This window comes from Onthophagus taurus, chromosome 10 (assembly GCF_036711975.1).
Source record: "Onthophagus taurus isolate NC chromosome 10, IU_Otau_3.0, whole genome shotgun sequence".
Lineage (NCBI taxonomy): Eukaryota > Metazoa > Arthropoda > Insecta > Coleoptera > Scarabaeidae > Onthophagus > Onthophagus taurus.
In genome coordinates, this window is record NC_091975.1 from 3,160,078 (window position 1) to 3,178,335 (window position 18,258).

Genomic DNA, 18,258 nt, shown 5'->3' on the forward strand with positions numbered 1-18,258 from the left:
CGAATAATTTGCACGAAAAAGCCCAATAAAAAGCGACGAGCTGAAAAAAGGGGTTGACAAGTAAAAGTTGAAATTAGCCTGATTTGACGAGGGTTCGTCACGTGGAATTATAACGTTAATTGTCCAATTAGAAACATTTTGAATTTTTCTTTGTCGGATTATTTGTCAATTTTTAAAACGAAATTTACGAAAGCTCGATTTGGGCGAGCAAATGTTTGCCGAGCTTTTGGCGCAGTTGCGCAATATTCCCCGACGCAATCAAAAGCGCTCGACAGTTTGATGTCAACTTTCAACAAGTTCAGATGGACCACTTTGGTGGCTACAAACCTGCCCACGACGTGACTTGAAAAGTATTTACAAGTTTCCAAAGAAAATTTTCAAGAAGATTTTTTAGGGGTAATACGTAAGTTTCCAACTTTAATTTTCTATTTGCAATTTTTCCATTTTAAAAATGATTGATTGTTCTCAAATCAAATTAAATCATTAAAGTTATTTGTTAGTAATTGTTTTCTCGTTATTAAATCTAATTAATACATAATAAACGCATCGATTTATGTATTGTCAGGTTGAAATTTCTCATTTCTATGCAATCCGGTGGACGAAGTGATTAAATTTACGTTTATAAATGTTTTTGACTTCAATTCCTGCTATTGTTCAATATTGAATTTTAATAAATTATTTTAAATTTATAAACATTTATAAACACCAATACTTCGAATTTACATAATAGAACCGCATAGGATCACGTAAGTCGAAAATTGCGTAAGTTGTGTATTTACAGGTTAAAGCTATATTTATGTACTACACAAGCTGAACATATCTAATTGTATTATTTATTTAACCGAAGTTTAGAGTTATTTATTTAGTTTTAATCGCTTACATTTATCGGTTTTATAAAATTAGTCTTTTCTTGGATCTTTCTCCTCATTATCTCCCTTCTCTTGCGTCTCACAAGCTTGCCGGTTATTCTTCTTTCTTTTTTATTCCTCCCTGTTTGCTCTAGTATCTCTCTGTATCTATATCATTTTCGCTCTTGTAGCATTCCCCTCCCTCCCAGATCTCTCGCACACCTCATACCACTCGTTGATAATAGAACTTAAAAGATTGATACTTAAGTACTCTCGTTTGGATATGTTTCACTTAAAGATCTTTTCCTCCCTTAAACTAGGAGGGTTAATTGCAATTTAGAGGAGGCAGATACAAAGAGGCCGTTTGTTCTTTATGTGTTTCACTAGGGTTTCATTAGGGTAATTTTAGTTGATAATGAAAAAAAGATTTAGTAATTAAATCTTATTAATTTTACGATATAATCAACAATTTAACAACCGAAACTATTCATTTTAACTTCGTTACTTAAGTAGAAAACTTTTTGTTTTCGGGTGATTTTCTCGAATAAGATTGGAAGTCTCGACGCAGATTGCGCAATAATTTCAGTTAACAATGTGGAACTTTTAAGTACATCTTGAAAGAGAAGTACGACTTTAAATGCAATTTAAATGAGTTATAGCATCTTTTTTATCTATTGTTGTTAAAAAAAATGAAAATATTTCTTCTGTTATAAACAAAAATTAATTTCTGTTTGGTATTAGTTTAAAGATAATATTTCTAAGTGCGGTTTTAATCAGATTAATGATTCCACTTTAATGAAGACCAATCAATTACGGATCTGATTTAATTTCACATCCGCTCGTTCATCCACAATTATTTTAATGAGAAGTTTCGGAATGTAAGTGGACACATGCAAAATTATTATACTCTTACGGTTATAATTTAGAATAATGTAGAGTATTTTGATTTATCATGTAGCGAATAGAATTAATTTTGGAATTTCCACGTTGTAATTTGATACGAAACTAGTAATTGGAATACTGTTATAGCATATGTTATTATAAAAATAATTGTGAAATGTGGTGGTGCTTATTAGTAAATTAACGAGAGCATTATTGAAATTACGCTTTTCTAATGCGATATTAAATTTAAAAAATATTTTAAGGTTATGTTCACCAAAAATTTAAAACTCAACTCATTTTTTCACCTTGATATTTAAAAAATGTGATAATACTTACTTTGGCATCCCCGGGAACGAATTAAAACGAACTTGGGTTTCCGGAAAGAATCCTTAAAGAAATATTTATAATTAAAACTTAAAATTCTCAGCGATTTTAAAACTGTCAATTACTGAATCACAACAAAACGTAAATGAAGCGAAGTTAGATACTAACTAAAATAAGACAATAAAGTTTTATTTTATTATTATTTACGCATTAACGCATACGATTTATTTTATAATTGTTATTTTAATTGTAAATTGATTATAGTTATCTATTGTTGAAAATATATTTAATTATGAAATTAAGTGGTCGAATATAAGTTGTAATTAAAATCGATAGATGGCAGTATGTTTTTGTTTCAATTTCAAATACTTCAAGAAAAATTAATTTTTTCAATGTATAATAATGCTTTGTATGAAAAGTGTGGATAGTAGGTTGAAAATAGAACTGCGTATATTTGAGAGAGCAACTGACAGCTATTTCAATTACAACGACGAAATGGCGTACATTGTCCTGCGGGCGTTCCCGGACTATTTGTCCCCGGACTCCTAAAGTTCAACTCAACCACAAACATCTATTATTGGTATTTATTTTAACGGAAACGCTCAACTTAAATATTTTTTTAGATCTAGATTAAAAAAATTCTTGAACTAATTCGTTTGATGATAAATTTTCGAAGGTATTATTATTGTTAAGTATTAAAACTTGATAGAATTAATCCGAAGAGATTAAATTATATTTCCTGAAAAGCCTTTTTGAATTAATTTCGGAGAATAACGAAAACACTTCGATAATCCGTTTATAACGAACCCAAACAATCGATGAAATGAAGTCTCTCGGAACAAATTTCCAATTAACTCTTTCAAAACTTCATATTTCCTTGAGTTTACTTTTTTGTACTTTTTAAAAACTCTATTTCATCCGCAGGTGTTGGACACGTTGATAGATTGAATCGAAAACAACCTTCATTTGAAACACTTTCTTTTTTCCCTTATTTTTCGATTTTCTTAAATTTTTTTTGTATTTACGTGTCATGTTTTACACGAGGAGCTTTCCAGCCGATTTAACCCCCTAAAATTAACAGAAATAAAAAAAAACTTGAAAAAAATATTTTTTATGTTTTAAAACGAGACAATACAAAAAAGGTTTTTGTTTGAGAAGAGAATCACTCGAATGAGAGAACGAACCGGAAACCGGAATTGTTAGTATAGACACTGACAGTTGATGGGCTATTTATCTTGTTGATTGAAACGGTCTTGTTAACGACGAAACTTTTTTTTTACACATTTTTTCCATTGGGACACGTGTTGAAAACGAAATCCTTAATCTTCATGATTACAATGGTCAAAATATCTAGAGATCTTTAAGTCACGTTTTCTAGTATGTTACGTGACGAAAATCCTTAAATTTAAATTGAAAGTTTAATCACATAGTTGAAGTTTTTGGTTTAACTAGATAAACGTAAAATGTAATTTTTTATTTATAAACGTTTTGTTGCAATGTGACAGTAAAAAATTTTTATTAAATTCCAAGCAACACGTTTGAAACGCAATATTTCACTTTAAAATCAGTACTTTTTATCAAAAAAATTCTATGAGAGTCATTCTATCAATGAAAAGCGATTGAAAAAAGGTAAATTTTAAATTCAATATTCTTTTAGAAATGGAAATTTAATATCTCTCGACACAACTCCAACTCGTCATATTTAAAAAAATAAGCTGGAATAGTCTAAATTCGATTTTATAAAGATTGAATGTAAATCAGCGGTAAATTTTTCCTCCAAACACCCACATTGTCTAAAATAAATTGTTCCGCCCCAGTTTCTCTTAATTTACCACCATCAAACTCAAACGAGACGGTTTCATATGCAAATTGCTTGGATTTGCTCGTCTAGTACATAGTTTCTTTGCATTGAAATTGTATGAATACGTAAAAAGATCGATTTATTTCCAAGAAAATATATCTTAAAAATATTATCTAAAAATAGAAAGGAATCCTTAAACATACCCTAAAGCCCAAACTAATCGCTACTAAAATTCCTCCTGTCTGTTGAAACGTTAGGCTAACCCTTCGTTATAATTAAATTAATTAAAGTTAATTAAAAGTTGTTTGTATCCTTTAAAAAAAATGTTTGCTATTATTCCTAGAAGAGTGTTTAAGATAAATTAAGTGTCAAATGCAGCTGGATCTCTTCAAAGACAAGGTTTAATAATTAAGAAATGAGCAAAATCGTGTTAAATAGATGAAATATAACCGGCTTAACCAAATCGATAGCTTGACAAAATAATCTGTTCAATCCAGGCTCTTTAATCCACCATTTGATTGATAAAATGTCAAATGAGCTTGAATGCGCTATTTCTGGCACAACTTTAATAATCAATATAATTTCCCCTACGGTATCTTACAACATAGTACAACTATTAAACAATTAAGTTATTGTAAGATAACAATATCTTAAAGGGAGTTTAAAGGAAATCGCCCGGATTTCAAGTATAGGATCAGTTTCGAAGTTAGTTTCACCGGTAACGTTTTCGCAAATCCTGGATCAAGTTCTAGTAAGCTCGTTCAAATCGAACGCACGAACGAAGTAGTCGAAATATTTTACATAATCTGTTACGAAAATAACAACATTTTTTTCTAAAATATTCTTTTAATTGTAACTTCTTACAGAACTTTCGTGTATTTAGCTCCACCAACTTTATTAATTGTTCTTAAATCTTGTTGAAGAATTGTAATTTATTTTAAGTTACAGTGAGTTCATAAAACTTACTATACATAAAAGCTTTTTGTATAAAGCTTCTTTTACGATATTATGCACGATGATGTTATAAATCTGTCAAGATTTGTCACCTATTATGTCAAAATATAAAAAATGTCTTCAATCGACATTTCCAGTACTCTCCCAGGATTCTGCAATGCGGTGTTCCTTCTATCCTTTCCTCGTTCACTGCTCTTCTCCTAGCCTCCACCCTTACTGCATCCACCTTAACCTCCTCCCTCACTACATACCCTGGAGTCTCCCTCGAATTAAATAACCAGCAAATATGGGAGAATCTTCTACCTGATAGAAGTGAATCTGATGAATAAAAAATATTATCGACTGGATTTTGCATTGTAGATGTAGTATCGTAGATACATAATGCTCCGGGCAGATTAGATGGATTTGATATTGCTAATGCAAATTCAAATTATCTGAAATAAAGACATAAAGATGCCTCTTGCACTATAGATTACACCAATTTGAAATCATTTAAAACTTGGGTATGAGATAAGCCCTTTAACAATGTCAACCCTTAGCTTGCGTTCAGAAAGACAACATAATCCCTTTTGAAAAGGGTGTTACATAAAATATCCCATCTCTCAATTATTAATAGAAAATGTTTTTAAAAAATTTCCAACACAACAATAAACTCAATAAGAAAATCTTGGGGGATGAATTATTTATAGATCCTTTTTTGTGTTGATATCGAGCGAAATACGTCTCCTTCTTTTTTACTTCTATTGTTACAATTGCGACTTTAAATTAATTGCTATCGAAAGTTCCCAACTTTGAACGTTGAAAGCTTTAAGGATTCGAGGGTGTTGACGAAAAACTTTTTATCTAACCACAAAAGAAAAGTCGATCCTAAAATTTTCACCTTACGTAAAAAGAGAGTCTTCTAAAAATTATTTTAACAATTATCCTTCCCACGTGTTTCTAATAACGCAAATTATGAAGGAGTTGCTTTCAAAGGGGAAGCGAATTCATCAAATTATAAAGGATGATAACGAAGTATTGTTCGTTTTAATAACTTGAATAACGCGAAATAATTGTAATTAAACGTTAAAAAATAATAAAAATGTAAAAAATTGGCTGCTTTTTTTGTGTCTGTGGGGATTTTCTTCGATGAATAAGAGAAAAAAAGGGGGATTCGTTGAAATTTGGAAATTGAAAACCGCTTGAAAGATGTAAATGCGCAAACATCAAAACGTGGTTTTTGGAATTGAAATTTTAATTGGTTTTCGTCGGCGTGTTCTCCATTCTATCGTTTCCACTGAATTTACCAACACCCCTTCGAAGATTACGATGTGTTTCATGTCGAAAAAAAATCATTTCGATTTTTATGTAAAAAGCTTCAAATTAATTCAATCGAATATAAATAAAAGTTTTTTCTTTTATAACAGGTACATAATTTATTCACATTACTCTATGTATATCTTTTAAAGAAGCAAAGCAGGCGAAAACCCGAGAAGCTCACTTGTACCAATTTGCATACAAAATCTAATTAGAGAACTAGAACGAGTGAATTTATTTCACAATCTTCAACTCCAATTTGCTTAATGTTTTCAAACGTGTTTTTTTCTAGTTTCGAAAAATTCTTTGTACTCAATCGTTGATGTAGCTTTTAAACCTTTCATCTGTATCTGACACTTTGGCTGTAAAGCAACGAAAAATCGATTCATGTTCCATTTGGTGAATGTTTAGAAAGAATCTCACACAAACTGTCAAAATGTAAGCAACAAAAAGGATCATTGAATTCATTTGTGATCGAGAAAATAATCATGACGATGAAATGGCAAAGTCGAAATTTTCATCTCAAGAAAACATCAAAGTTATTCGCGACTTTAATAATAATCCGAAACGTTAACACAAAGCACGTCTAATCTACTACCACCTTTTCTCGCCGACGCCATTAGCGTCGAGAAAATTAATAATCTCAAACCTGCTTTATTTATAAACAGGGAACACCGTTCCCGAAGGAGAAAATATCGATTAAAGCGTGTTAACTTATTCGTCTCCCTAACAAAGTATTTTCACTTTCAAAGTTCACTCTCCATTTGTATCTGTTTTAATAAGATTTTATTTCAATTTGTAATTTAAGGTGTTACAATACCGACAATATTGAACAATACCGTTTTCAGTAGCCACCGCAGGTACTGAGATGAAAATGACATGTATCATTTTCTGAAACAAACATTAATTGGCAGATTATCTCTAACAATAAGTGAAGAAAGGCGCTTAGATGATCTATTAAATTTAAAATTTGGGATTCTATGAACACCTCATCTACTCACACATAAATGCATCGTTTTAAAGTGATGTTGCCACAGGAACTCAATAAGGGAGACTGGTAATCGATTTTGAGAACTCAACACAGTTTTCTTTAGTTGATTAATCAAAAATATTTGAAATAGTTCTTATTTTAGTATAAACATGAATAAATAAGTTTTATGTCATAATGAAATTATTACAAATAAGTTCACAACAAATTGTGTTATTTCGCGTTAAATTATCACTTAATGATTGCCAAGTAATCGTATTTCAGCTTGAAAATCCAAGTAATTTGAGTAGAACCGGAACTAATGAAGTACGTTGTCTGATTTTGCGAAATCGAAATTGTAAACGTATTCTCGCGTGTTACATTACCTTACGTCTTCGCGTCAACTCGTTGAAACGTAAATTTTCAAACGGCCCTATTAACACGCTAACCAACGTTAACTGCCAACCAGGATGACATTTTGAGAATAAAAAGGCGACTGGCAGACGAGGTCGGTCATGAAAATGATAATTAAATGGTGATAAGTTCGGGCTTAATTATATTTTCGGATCTTAGAAATTTCGTTTTAACACAATCCTCTGAGAAGAAGCTGAATTCTAATTAGATCTTATACATTTTGAAATTGTGTTATAAAATTTTACTTCTCTCTTTCTAAATGAATACTAATTAAGTAAAAAGGCCAAAAAAGCTAAAAATAAGAACTTATTATTCTTTATTTTCTTATCTGTTACGATTACAACTTCGATTTGTATCCAATTCCGTTCGGTTGTAATCGAAAAATCGGGGGTATTTTCTTAATCTATCGTCTCGGTCCGAAAGATGAGCTTAATTGAATTGAATTGAAGGAAACTTTTATATAATAAATAAATTGGTTTCAACGGATATTCGGTCTGGTGGTAAAAGGTGGAAAAATATAACGGGCGCGAAAACGACGCGTACAAAAGAAAAGGGAGAGACGTTCGATGCAGCCCTGCAAAATATGAGGGAAAGCAAAAAAAGAAAATGATTTTTCCCCTTTTGAAAGACGGAGAGAAAAACGGCCAATGAGAGAGAGAAATCGAGGAAATTTTACGGAGAAAACTTTGAGTGATACGATAAAAGTTTTAATCGAAATTTACGAAAGTAAAAATCATATTTTCAACATTACTTTAAGCAGAAATAAATTTGAAATTGAAGTTTTAATAATACTTTAATTAGTTAACATGTTAGGTAGATTTAAATTAAAATTTCGTCACGTAAACATTTCCGTTTAAATGGATAGTGGGTACCCTTTTGGGTCACGAACGAACCCTTTTTGGGTAAACGAAACTGCCCCCGGATGCTTCACCTTTTGGGAAACGTTCCAAAATGAAACATTTCCCTTGATCGTAAAGCATCTTTAAGTAGCGAGAGATTAAGTTTATGGAATTGTTACAGGTGTGATAAAGTGGCAGAGCTGTTAAAAGGGATTTACGGGTTGATTTAGGTTAGGTTCGATATGTTTGTGTTTAAATAAAAGTTTAAACAATATGTTTTGATTTATTTTTCATTAAGATAACAACTCGAATTTCTGGAATGTTCGGTCAAAGCTTATCAAAGTTATGCAGCCTTTGCCTGAAATACCAAGATTAATGGAGCAAAGCATGCATGTGCGTTTACAAATGAAGGGTTACTAATAAGTGGTAATCGATGATGGATTACGTAAACCTTAAATCGTATCTCATTAATTATGAGATATTATGATTTTATTTTTTTTAATAGAAATTTGATCTTTATGCTAATACCTTTTCATTTATTAACCATTAACGACTAAAAAGCTTTCTAAATTTACCTTAAATAACTCAGCGTCAACTTATAATCAATAATGTTTGAGTAATGGTATTTCGTGTCACCGATTGACGAAGTAATAATAATAAACGAACCCTCCAAGGAAAATAAAATTTCTTGGGAATAAAGCATAAAAGGAGGAAAACAAAATTTAGTTTCGTTTTTAACTTTTCTTTTTTAGTTCGAAAAGTACACAAAGGAAACCTTTCTTGGTTCTTGCTGTTAAAAGTGTATATAGAATACGAACGTTATGGTTTCAAAACAAATTTAAAAATAAATTTAATGATTTAAGATAAACAATTTAAACCTTTTTAATACAACGCTAATGAATTAGTTTTTTTTTGTAAATACGTATAAATTTTTTTATCAAAGAAACTCGTTAGTACCAAAACACATCAAAGTAGCCAATTTAAGTGAAAACGTTTTTACTTCTGTAACTTTTTATCTTGCGGATTTTCCATCGTGGACGTCATTCATATGAAAATTTTCCTCCCTAAAGATCTTTTTTGTCGCGTTTTAACGAAAAATTTTTAATCCCTCCACAGAATTATAAACGCTTAAAACCTAGCTTTTTTCTTTTACCTTACATTTTATTATTGAGCTTAAAAGATATAATAATAGAGACGCGCTAACATTTCCAAACAAAGAAATCGAAAAATCAGGTCAGGATTCAAGCTTCGAACTACAGAATAAAGCTCCCTCAGGAAGCTACTAAAAAAAGGATGTAATATTCTATGGTAATACAAAGAAATCGATTCATCGTAAAATAAAACATAAAATAAATCAAGTTAGATTTTAGTTACAGCTTCTTTTTCTAATATCGGTGTTTTATTGTATTCAATTTAACTTGAAAATTTAGTATATAATAAATCTTTTGAGATCTATTACTCAATCTAAATTTATTTTTTAATAATTATTAATTTACATTTTTAATGTTTACCATAAAAACCTAAAAATAAACATAAAACCGCCTCGCAATAAACTAACTTTATGACGGGTATTAAACAACATCTCTTCAATCCACTTTGTTGCCATCCTAGTAAGAAAGCAATCATAATAAGTCTTAATTACGCGTTAATTACTAAAATTACAACCTAACATAACCCCTTTTGAGTTGATTTGCATAAAAATACCGAAGACTCGGGGTGAAATTGTTCCAAGAAATCCAGTTCAAATCTACACACTAATAAATACGGTTTAAATTTAAAGACGGGTTATTATCTTTGAGAGGGATCGTTTCAATGTAATGGACAATTTCGTCCGAAATTCCAGCTGTAACTTCACCTTAAGTGTCCTCGTAAAGACAAATACCCAATTAACCTTCTGGCGAATATCGAATTTATCCCCGTCGACCGCAAGATAAATCTATGATGAAATACGAGTACAAGAAATCATGCAAATGTGAAACCAAATCTGATTAATTGTTCTTAAAAATTATAATTTGCTAATACAGCTTGTAACCAACAGATTAATGACTACATCCCATTAACACCTTTACTCTTTTCATGAAATTTTTTTGCGCCACTGTGAATAATTTGTTATTTATTCTAATTTAAAGCAAAATTTAATAGCTGCTGTCCTAATTTATATCAAAACAATGCACAGAAGGACAGGTGTTTGTTCTGTCGCGGTGTTTAGACCCAACCCGAGGTTGTTAGTGTATTATCATCTTTAATTTCACTTACCATACTGCTTAGGAAACAATAACAGTCATACTTTAGTATTATCCTGGTTGTATTATCCCTCGTTTTGATGAATAAAATCATGAACTTGTAACTTAACATTTAAAAACGTTTATACTGGGATTTTCTGAAAAACTCTGTCCTGTCGTGTCTTCCTGCAAGTCTGCGGAAGTATTTCATTTGGACCTAATTACCCCAATCGATGTCATTTCTATTTGCAGCCTAGCTTTCAATGCCATAGGTAAGTATAGGCTCAATTAAAGCTTTATAAATCTTTGTCTTGTAATATTCTATCCTTAACATCTCCCCAACCATGACTTAATTTACTAATCACTTGATTTTGAGTGTCAAATCATTTCAAACGGATCATTTCCTTTCTTGGCTGTAATTGGATTAACAACAATGTAGTCCTAACTCGATGCATTATCGATCCATTGGTAAATAATTGTATACGGGAAACATTTAGGTGGAAGTTAATAGTCAGCTTATAAGGTATCGCTTAATAAGATTTTATGTGGAATTCTTTTAAAAATTACACACACGATTTAGCGTCCTTGTTCCTCTAAAATAGAACTCGTAAAACTGAAAAGTACAACTGCAATTCCTAACGCTAGCGATTTCTTTACTTGCAACGTAGATATCAACAAAGCTTGCAAAGTCGACGAGGTTTTAAAGTTTATTACGCACGCGATGATTTTCCACCCCGATAAATTCGGTCTCTCTAAAGTGTCCAATACAATTTGTGAAATCAATAATTAGATTTTGAAACAATCCATTACGGAACCGGCTATTTTAACAATAGGAATGGACTCCAATAACTAATAGTAACTAATTAATTGTTGCGAGAATGTGTTTAATTCTACTCGAATATAGTCGATTGCCATTCAGAATTTAAAAGCATTTCAAATTACGTGTTTCTATTGGAAACAAAAAAGTTTTTTTCGAAATTTACAACTAAAGTATTCGAATGCATAATGTATAGAAACTAGCTTTCCGGTAAATCACTCGTGTAACAGATACGTTTTCAACACCGGAAGTGATGCAAATTTACCGAGCTATTAAGGAACTTTTAACGCTGAATGGATGTAAAAAGGGATACGATAGAAGCACTCCGGGAAATGCGCTTTTCAATCGTTTAATACAGTAAAATCTGGATATCACGGAAGTAGTTCTAGATGTAGTGTTGGTTCTAATGCTAGTGTTAGTTCTAGTTTTAGTTGTTATTCAGGGTTAGATTATTGTATTTTTTCTATTGAACTAAAACTAGAACTAACACTAGACCTAGAATTAGAAAGTTTCGGGTTATCCGTGCATCTTCAGACGATTCAGAGAGAATTTGTACAAAAACATTTAATTTTCTTTTAAGTTTCTCTATATCATAAAACAAGTTTATGGTAAGTAATAGAATAAACAGGAAAAGGAAATAAAAAAAAAGAAAGAAAACGAAAAAAGGGATTATAATAGATCGTAAATTTAACGACATACTTAGAAAATCCATTACGACACTTCATCTCTTCCATGGGTTTTTTCTTTATTGGTGAAACCTTTGGTTTTGTTTTTTATTATGGTGGAAGAACAATTATAGCAAACCTCGTTCGTTGAAATATAGAAAACACGTACTAGAGACATTTCCGTCTTTATTTAGACCGGATCATTTTCCCTCGGGGTATGTTAGGATGACCGGGATAAAGTCGAAAATTTCTGGCGTATATGAACAGGAACCCTTACTGGTTGAACCATCTGGGCTTTATTTTCCGACGATAAATACGATCCTTCAGTGCACTGACGATCGTTTTCATCGGGAACAAAATAAAACCGCCACAGGAAGTTCCGTCCGTTAAATAGCTTCAAGTTTAATTACGCGCAAAAGGGAGGAATTCTACTTTTAGTTTTCACATTGATACCAAAAGATGTAATATTATTTTGTAAATATATATCTCATTTCTCTTTTAGATCAAACGAGTGCCGTTGGAATGAAAATTAAACAACGAAAAATGCGGGGAAGAAATTTAATTATGCCTTCGTTAAAAAAGCAAATAAAAAAGAAAAATAGGTGGTAGAAAAACGTGAAATAGAAGAAAGATTAAGGGGGAATAAATAAATTTGTTGGGTGTCGCTATGCCGGGGAGAAGAGAACCAATCTATATGCTAAATTCGACATAATGTGTTCTTAATTAATTTAGTGTGTACTTTGTGTTTTTCGAGGGCGCAAAAAAAGTTTTGTACGCAACAGGTTTTGATTTAATTTAAAATTTAAAGTTGAACGTTGAAATATTGCGAAATTAAATTTAAATTGATTAAATTAATTTTTTTTTTCTTAAAAATAAGGTGAATATGAAAAAAGTTCTTTTCGAATTGATTTAACCAAAAAGAATTGATTCAGACAAGTGGAAAATACGATAAGGAGTTTTTTTCTTCGTTGACATTGACGAAATCCATCTAAAAATCAATTCAAACTTATCAAAATAGAGAACTTCCGAGATTGCGTCACGTCCGTTACGTTATGGAGATTTTCTTCAATCTCCACATCTCATTGTGTATCCGTAATATTCGCAATATTTTAAAATCCTTCCAGATAAATTGTGTCTTTTTTGAATAGACAAGTCTTTTATAAAAAAGGGATCCTCGTATGTATATTAAGGTTCGTCCCATTTTTCGTAGAAAATCCTATTTTTCTAGGTAGTACTTTCCAATAATCCTTTGACCCGCCAGGGACCCTATAAATTTTGTAGAAAGCACAAAATGAAACTTGCTAAAAGCCAATCTTTGTGAACTTCCAATTTAACATCAATTTAAAATGTTTTTCGTACGTATAAAAATTGTAAATAAACCTAAGTAAACCCGAAAATACATAATAAGCGAATTTTAATAAGCCCCAAAGTTCGCTGTAAGCAATAAAATAAAATTAAAGGTTGTGTTGATTGTATAAAATAAAAAAATAATTAAAAATTTAATGAATTAAACTTTTTCTTTACAGATAATGTAAAAAATCATCCAATCATGTTTCAATCGATTCTCGACAACTCCCATTCTCTGAGTGAAATCCCGGCTTTAAAATGGACATCGACAGAGATAAACGCATCGATTTCTACCGCAACAATCTTAAATTTATCTTCGATACAACGATCGCAAAACAATTTAAGAGATTGGGGACCAAAACGCGATCCCCTTTACATCGTAATTCCAATTACGATCATCTACACGATAATATTCTTTGTTGGTGTCATCGGAAACATAAGCACGTGCATCGTAATAGCAAGAAATAAATGTATGCACACCGCGACGAATTATTATTTATTTAGTTTAGCAATATCTGATCTTTTGTTATTAATTTCTGGGTTACCACCTGAAATTTATTCAGTTTGGTCAAAATATCCATACATTTTCGGCGAAGCTTTTTGTGTTTTACAAGGATTTGCAGCTGAAACATCGGCGAACGCAACAGTTTTAACGATTACGGCGTTCACAGTTGAACGTTACGTTGCAATTTGTCATCCTTTTTTATCACACACCATGTCCAAATTATCACGAGCAATAAAATTCGTCATGGGAATTTGGTTTATAGCTATGTTTTTAGCAATACCACAAGCAATCTCGTTCGGAATCGTTTACGAGGAAGATTCGTTTCAGCGGCGACGGGAAGATCATTACGTATGCAGTGTTAAAAGGATCATCGTTCCCCATGCCTTTGAAATATCAACATTCGTTTTCTTCGTGTTTCCAATGAGTGTCATAACGGCTTTGTATGTTTTGATTGGTTTACAATTATACCGATCGACAACTGTTAGACCTTCGATAAGATCGAATAGTGTGAAATTGAAACATCGAATATGTAAACCAACCGTTGCTTATTCGAGCAGTATACCACAGGCGGTGCTTATTGTAAACGGAGAAAATGACGTCGAAAGACAAGAAGAGGAGGGGAGGAAAAATTTTTCCAGAAATGCTCAAGCTACGAAACATGTTGTAAAAATGCTTGGTGAGTCTGTAATTTTTGTTAATAAGAAATTTACAAAACTAGAAATAACACTAGACTTAGAACTAGAAACATACGGATTTAGCCGTCTTAAGAGACGCCCGGCTAAACCCAAAACGCTTGTATGCTAGTTTTAATGTAAATAAACAAACAATTCTTGTTTTATAGTTGCAGTTGTAGTTGCTTTCTTCATCTGTTGGGCTCCGTTTCATGCTCAACGACTTCTGGCTATTTACGGAGACCCGAGAACTTCAGACATGATAACCGCATTTCGGGTGTTGACTTACGCCAGCGGTATCCTCTACTTTTTATCAACTACAATCAACCCATTGCTCTATCACATTATGTCACATCGATTCCGAGAAGCTTTTAAAGTAAGTATAGTAAATAATATAAATAACGTTCAGTCATCTTAGTAATAAATACAAAAATTATGAAATTTATGATTATTTTTATATAATAATTAATCCGGAAGCTTTTTAGAAAATTTGATGGAGGGCTTCTTTATTTTTTAGGGAAATTTATGTACGCGTTCCGTTCTATTTTTGGATGAAGGGTTGTAAAATACGTTTGGGAAACGATAAACTCAGCACGGTTGGGTATGGTTAATACATTTTTATGCGTCCTAAATATTACAAACAGTCCGGTTGAATGGTTGAATAATAAAGTTTTTCGGATAAAAAGGTGCCAAAGAAAATGGAAAAATTTGCTTACGGTTTATTTTAATTTCAAATTTAAACAAAAAAGCATCAAATATTTATATCCCAAGATAAACATGATCTTATCCTTCTCTCTGAGACATGCATGGCAAAGAAAACTTTACTTTCATATTATTATCAGTCGAATATTTACTCTTTATGTTGGTTTTCCCATATTTTATTTCGTTCCTAATCTTTGTTGGAATTTGTGCCCTTCTAATACTGTTATAATTAACCATATCATAAAAGTAAAAAATAAAATCGTGTTGTTCAGCGTAGTTATAATTATAGGTCACGAGATGATAAGCTGTCACGTCAAAGTATTGCACCCCATTCTCAGCTTGCGTTGGTTTTAATTCCTTGGAATCGAGCTTTCTACAATGGCTTTGTGGGGAAAGTGTTAGTTTTTGATGTATTACGATTAACTTCGAGTAAAATATTGATTTTGCCCATGATTGCTTCTACTCAACCGTGTTTCATTGGTCTTCATTAATGGACCTCATCTTTCATAACAACGTGTGGGACACGTTATGTTTATTAATAACGTGGTTGAACTTAATATGTTTGTCAGCGACTTTGTTATGGGTTGTCTGGTCTATAATACAATCAACATTTTGGACATCTTAGCTGAGTTAACTGCACTGTGCCTAAGCTGAATCAACTACAGTAGGAAACATTTTCTGTTCTTGCAGGAGGAGGTATTGCGAAACTCGAGGAATTTCTTAATGTGTTGTTGAGCGGGTGATCTATACAATGATGTCTTCCTTCTAACTATTTTGTCCATGTAGTCATTCTAATTTCACATTCTCTACGTTTGTGGGAGGGAGTGAGAAGAGTACACTCTTAAATATTTTTTATTTTATTTTCTTTCCTAATTAAACCAAACCATAATTCTTATACATTTTTTTTTCTTTTTTAGGATACATTTAATCGTTTTTTTCGTAGAAAGAGACGCCCAAAAGGAAGCACTAGATGTTACACTACGCTATCAGGTAGATCATCCCAAATTAACAGTCACAGTAACACGGACTCCTGCAGCCGACAAAGTTCTTTAAGATACCTCGATTCGGACATCAGTGGACGTTTAAAAAATTCAAAACGCCCATTAGTCGTTTCATTTAAACGAAAACGACCAACTCATTCCTCCAAAAGGACCAACTCTAAGCAAGTATTTTTCGATGTTGATCTCCAAGAAGCACTTGACAACTTAAAATTACCACCGACATCAAACGACAACGTTTATTTTCGAAATTCACTTTTCGACGATGAAAATCAAGTTCAATTGGAGCCGAAACACGTTTGTTGTTCCTCGCGGATTGAGGACATTGAGATTTTCCAAGAAGGACAAATGAAAATCTTGAAGAAAAAGGATGGTTTAAATTTGGTTTTTAACAGATCTTTTAACAACGAAGAAGGTGGTTCGATGACGAAATCTTGCACGATGCCACAAATAATTTATGGCGAAAATTTGTGCGTTTCTAATCGATGGAATGAATTTAATGGTAAATGTGAAGTTGATCGTAGTGGAAGTTGTTCCCAATTGGAGTTTGTTAAAGAAAACGATAGAAACTCAAGAAATGATGGGATTATTATTCAAGTTCCGTAAACAAATTTTTTTGTATGTTAAAAAAGACTGATGATTCGTTTAGATGTAATTCGATGTATTTTTGTATGTAAACAAATTGTTAGCGGTTATATTAAGGTTGTACATTAAACTATGAATGTTTGTTGTTGAATGGAATCAATAAATAATAAAAAAACTTTGATTTTAGCGTGCTTTGTTGGGGATGCAAATTTTATATGCGATAAGTTTACACCCTCATGGTTTTATTATTCTTTACTGTGTTTATTGGTTTTTATATGGCTATTAAATTGCAAACTAGCTACGTTACAATCTGTTTTAGTCATCTTTATGACTTTTATGCAAGGTTATTTTCATCTTTGTACACGCAAAATAACCGTAAACTCTTAAATTTTGAAACCATAAAATACATAAAAGTGTTGATTACGGCCATCTATCCTCTTGCACTTTAACTATATATGTTCAAATTTTGTATAACAATTTTTTTATTACCATTTTATTTATTTAAATAAATTATTAATTTAATTAATTACGAATACAATCAATTTAATTGATACAATTAATTTATAATAAAAAAATAGAATCGTTTTTTTAATCAATAATTAATTACCGCCATCTTTACGTAATAACATGAAATAAATTGATGTAAACTTTCTTAACCTCAATTTTTTCTTGAATTAGATGAAATTAGATTACTTATTTGAATTACGACTTAAAATGGGTATATTTAATAAAAATCGACTTACCTTCACTTCGCTTATTAAGCTTATAATCGCTTTTATGGCAATTATAAAAAATTGATTGATTGTTGTATCCAAGTTGTATCTTTAAAAATTATTTCGTTTTCCTCGAGTTGCACTAATTTTTCAGAAATTCACCTCGAACTTTTAAAATATTCCTTTGAAAACTGGGTTGTAACATACAAATCACTTCTATTTTATTTAATTTTGATACTTTGTGCTAATCGGCTAATCTGTCATTTTCAACTTATAAAACGTTTACAGCTCCATCTCTTTATGTCCGTGACAATTAATTAATTATTCTAAAAAAAATTGAATCAATTTTTAATTTTGTTGATATAAATTATTAATAGTTAAAAAAATTGGTAACAATATAGTATATGTTTTAATTTTAGTTAATATTAACAATTTAAAAATAAAATATAATTGATTTCGAAACGTTTATAGCGCCATCTCTTTATGGTTGTAATAATTAATTGTGAAATAATTTAGTTAATCTTTATTTTTGGCGATTTAATTAAAAATTAAAAAGAAAAATAATTATATACAATTAGTTTAATATTATTTAATTACTTTTGAATTGAAGGTAACATTTTTGATTTGAATAAAATTCAAGTAGATATTTCTATGTTGGAATTAATTGAGAAAATAGACGATAGATGGCGGAAAAAAAAAGTTAATAAA

General features: G+C 31.1%; 1 protein-coding gene and 1 long non-coding RNA gene across 3 annotated transcripts in view; one reads left to right on the forward strand and one right to left on the reverse strand.

The window, feature by feature from the left end:
• The window catches only part of LOC139431557 (uncharacterized), a 29,980-nt gene extending 12,195 nt beyond the window's left edge, over positions 1 to 17,785 (reverse strand). Inside the window, exons 1-3 of one of the 2 annotated variants that reach the window (XR_011641640.1) lie at positions 17,581 to 17,785; positions 2,067 to 2,118; positions 876 to 1,095 (exon numbers count right to left, since the gene is read on the reverse strand). This is a non-coding gene — a long non-coding RNA (uncharacterized lncRNA). Of the gene's footprint in view, positions 1 to 875; positions 1,096 to 2,066; positions 2,119 to 17,580 lie in introns of those variants that run through there. The other variant, XR_011641639.1, reaches the window with a different exon arrangement.
• LOC111428425 (pyrokinin-1 receptor-like) lies at positions 307 to 17,018 on the forward strand. Its single transcript, XM_023063926.2, has 4 exons — positions 307 to 403; positions 13,556 to 14,557; positions 14,723 to 14,928; positions 16,172 to 17,018. The coding sequence occupies exons 2-4, from the start codon at positions 13,579 to 13,581 to the stop codon at positions 16,856 to 16,858; spliced, it is 1,872 nt and encodes a 623-aa protein (XP_022919694.2). The 5' UTR covers positions 307 to 403; positions 13,556 to 13,578; the 3' UTR covers positions 16,859 to 17,018.
• Positions 17,786 to 18,258: the final 473 nt, after the last annotated feature.

Excerpts from the sequence above, each read along its gene's own strand:
- LOC111428425 (XM_023063926.2), top strand. The coding sequence starts at position 13,579 with ATGTTTCAATCGATTCTCGACAACTCCCATTCTCTGAGTGAAATCCCG. Across the intron at positions 14,558-14,722 it reads ACATGTTGTAAAAATGCTTG|TTGCAGTTGTAGTTGCTTTC; the intron begins GTGAGTCTGTAA and ends CTTGTTTTATAG. Across the intron at positions 14,929-16,171 it reads GATTCCGAGAAGCTTTTAAA|GATACATTTAATCGTTTTTT; the intron begins GTAAGTATAGTA and ends TTTCTTTTTTAG.